General features: G+C 35.2%; 1 protein-coding gene across 1 annotated transcript in view; it reads right to left on the minus strand.

Annotated features, from left to right (window-relative positions):
* Nucleotides 1-792: 792 nt before the first annotated feature.
* LOC128192368 (peptidyl-prolyl cis-trans isomerase D-like) overlaps nucleotides 793-4,016 on the minus strand; it is a 15,120-nt gene continuing 11,896 nt past the window's right edge. Inside the window, exons 10-11 of the mRNA XM_052864978.1 lie at nucleotides 1,650-1,692; nucleotides 793-1,431 (exon numbers count right to left, since the gene is read on the minus strand). Of these exons, the coding sequence (XP_052720938.1) occupies nucleotides 1,343-1,431; nucleotides 1,650-1,692 (132 nt within the window). The 3' untranslated portion in view covers nucleotides 793-1,342. The remainder of the gene's footprint in view (nucleotides 1,432-1,649; nucleotides 1,693-4,016) is intronic.

Genomic DNA, 4,016 nt, shown 5'->3' on the forward strand with positions numbered 1-4,016 from the left:
TCGCCATTTACTGTGACTGAAATGGCTCAGTGGTTAGGGCACCAGACCTAAGGTATAGAACAAGGTTCTTAGGTTGAGGGTTCGATTACCTGAGGATTAATATATTGAGGCAATGATATTTTTTCTTATAGTTTGTTTAAATATTCAAAATGAATATTGTAAGGAATTTTGTGTTTTGCAAACTTGTGCTATAAAATTATCAAATTATCAAATAGATTTGATTGAAAAAAAAAAATTAAATTGTATTTTACGATTAAACCAATGGGCATTTGCGCTTATTCCCACATCTTCTTCCATATGTTAAAAAAATAACAATTTCTAGGTTAAAAATTCTTCGAAAATACAAATCTTCACAAAATTCTGTTCGGTAGTTTAAGAGAGTTGCACTGACAAATAACTCATTACTACATTCATTAAATGGCCAAATTCTAAGTTCAAAAGGGTAACACCCCCCAACACCCCCCCCCCCCCCGTACATGTAATCAGTGTCGCTGGTCATGTGTGGGGTACAAATAACTATCGGCACCATGCCATTATACATCCATCCAAAGCTGTGTGATCGAATAAAGGGTACAAACTTTCCCATATTTTGGTTTATGATGTATATGTAGAATGTGATTTTTATCCAGCTCATTTGTTTTCTATCTCCCATCATCTTAAGCCAAGCCGGAGTTTACATCTCTTTTTCTCTCTCTCCTGTATGGGAGAGAATCGTAGCTTTTTGGCCATGGTTGACCACAATGTTTATTACTGGCGAATGTTAATTCAACCCACGCACAAATAAATCACTCATTCTATTTTTAAAATTTTATTACAAAGACATTTTAGAAGATTAAAACAAACATTTGAAATATTGAAGAAAAATTCGTTACAATTGTCAAGTAATTGCAAACTTTGATTCATATCATAAAAGGAATATATCACAACAAGGATTCAGAAACATATTTATTTTTTAAATGAACAATGACAGATAAAGCTAACAAAACAAAAATGAGATGAAACAGACGGCAGTAACGAATCAGCAAGTGCCTCTACATGTTGTCCAACAATACAGTTCAACGGTGGGTGCATGTAAGACTACCTACCCACATATAACAACAAACTGTAAACCTGGTAACTACAAATACATCTACTGAAACATTCACACTGGTTTCTTTACTCTCTCTCTTTGTATTCTATTTTGAGTGGACTGTTTCCACAGTACTATTATGACATCATAAAAATGATGACCTCTACATAATAGTACTTCTAATACATTTGAACAAGAAATGTCCAGTGCTAGTTACTGACATCTACACATATGCTGAAATTAATTTATATGTGTATATCAATTGGAATCTTATCATGCAAACATTTTTGCATACATTTTCTTCTCCTTAGTTTTATATTCCTCGAGGACTTTCTTTACTTTGGCTAGCTCTCGCTGAATACCTGCAATAGTCATTGCATGCAAGTTTTTAAAATCTGCATATCTAATACAGCAAAAACCCTATGAACAAACTATTCATTAAACCATGTGACAGATTTGTTTTTTTAATGATACAAAAATGTGAAAGTTTGTATTTCTAAAGAAATGATTCATTGAAGTTTAAAATACTTTCTATATAATTAAAATGAAAAGGGAATGGCCTGTCTATTTGATACTTTACCTTTGTCTGATGGTTCTAGTTTTGAAGCTTCACTAAGACTTTCCTGAAAATTAAAATTCACACTGTATTTAATTATTTATTCACAATTCTAAGGGGCAAATCTGTAAACACTGATATGACGTGTCTTACTAAACCTTAAAATAGTTTCTCAAATCAGCAGAAAATTAATTGATTATCAAAGACAGCATGGTGCTAGTGCATGAGAAGTATTTAAGTCAAATACTGTAGATTCCTAATTAAACGTGAGGAATTAATCTAAGCGTAAAATCATATCATAAATTCTAAGCACAGCATATTTAAATATTTGTTTCTTGCAACTTAAACTATCAGATCTTTTAAATCAACTAAAGTATAAGGTACATGGATTAGTATTAACAAGAGGCCCAGGGGCCACATCGCTCACCTGAGCAACAATTGCCTTAATTCTGATCAAATTAGCATTACAGTATCAAAATATCTTGACAACTGAGTACAGTAGATCTTGCTAAAAAAAAATTGAAAATCTGCCCATTTTTATCCACCTCTTATTTTTTGGTAAATACCAAGCCCCTTTTGTTGTTGTACCTCTAAGATTTTTCTCTATTCCTATATACCCCCCCCCCCCATTTCGTGGCCCCACTATTCTCTAGGGAATCATGGTTTCATCAAACTTAAATCTACCTTTAATCTCATAACCTGTGCTTTCACACTAAGTACTGAGTTTTGGACCAAAAACTTTCCCAGAATATTTTTAAAGATTTTCTCTATATATACCTATGCAAAAATTCAAACCGCCATCAAGGTCCCGCCCTACCACTAGGGACTGTGATTTTGCAAACTTGAATTTACACTACCCGAGGAGGCCTCTACACAAGTTTAAGCTTTTCTGGCCAAATAGTCTTTAAAAAGAAGATTTTGAAAAATTTTCTCTATATATTCCTAAGTAAAATTTCATCCCCCATTGTGGCCTCATCCTACCCCTGGACTATTATTTAAACAAACTTGAATCTATATGATCTGTGGATGCCTCCACTCAAATTTGGGCTTTCCTGGCCTAATACTTTTGAGAAGAAGACTTTTAAAGATTTTCTCTATATATAAAAATGTATCCCCCATTGTGGCCCCGCCCTACCCCCAGGGACCATGATTTGAACAAACTTGAATCTACATTATCTGAGGATGGTTACACGCCAATTTGAGATTTCTTGGCCAAATAGTTATTAAAAGAAATTTTTTAAAGATTTGCTCTATATACTCTTATGTAAAAATTGATCCCCCAATTGTGGCCCCACCCTACCCCCGGGGACTATGATTTGAAGAAACGTGAATCTACACTACCTGAGGATGCTTCCATTTTAATTTGAGCTTATCTGGCCTAATAGATTTTGAGAATAAGATTTTTAAAGATTTTCTCTACATATATTCCAATGTAAAACTTGATCCCCCAATTCTGGCCCCACCCTACCCCCGGGGATCATGATTTGAACAGACTTCAATCTACACTACCTGAGGATGCTTCCATTTTAATTTGAGCTTATCTGGCCAAATAGTTTCTGAGAAGAGGATTTTTAAAGATTTTCTCTATATATTCCTATTTAAAACATGATCCCCCTATTGTGGCCCCACCCTTCCCCCGGGGACCATGATTTAAACAAACTTGAATTAACACTACCTGAGGATGCTTCCACTCAAAGTTGAGCTTTCCTGGCCTAATAGTTTTTGAGAAGAAGATTTTTAAAGATTTTCTTTATATATTCCTATGGAAAACTTGATCCCCCAATTGTGGCCCCATCCTACCCCCGGGGACCATGATTTGAACAATTTTGAATCTACACTTCCTGAGGATGCTTCCATTAAAATTTGAGCTTTTCTGGCCTAATAGTTTTTGAGAAGAAGATTTTTAAAGATTTTCTCCATATATACCTATGTACAACTTGATCCCCCAATTGTGGCCCCACCCTACCCCCGGGGACCATGATTTGAACAATTTTGAATCTACACTTCCTGAGGATGCTTCCATTTAAATTTGAGCTTTTCTGGCCTAATAGTTTTTGAGAAGAAGATTTTTAAAGATTTTCTCCATATATTCCTATGTACAACTTGATCCCCCAATTGAGGCCCCACCCTACCCCTGGGAACCATGATTTGAACAAACTTGAATCTACACTACCTGAGGATGCTCCCATTTTAATTTGAGCTTTTCTGGCCTGATAGTTTTTGAGAAGAAGATTTTTAAAGATTTTCTCTATATATTCCTATGTAAAACTTGATCCCCCTCTTGTGGCCCCATCCCTTCCCCTGGGGACCATGCTTTGAACAAACTTGAATCTACACTACCTGAGGATGCCTCCACACAAGTTTGAGCTTTTCTGGCCTGATAGTTTTTGA

This window comes from Crassostrea angulata, chromosome 7 (genome assembly GCF_025612915.1).
Source record: "Crassostrea angulata isolate pt1a10 chromosome 7, ASM2561291v2, whole genome shotgun sequence".
Taxonomy (NCBI): domain Eukaryota; kingdom Metazoa; phylum Mollusca; class Bivalvia; order Ostreida; family Ostreidae; genus Magallana; species Magallana angulata.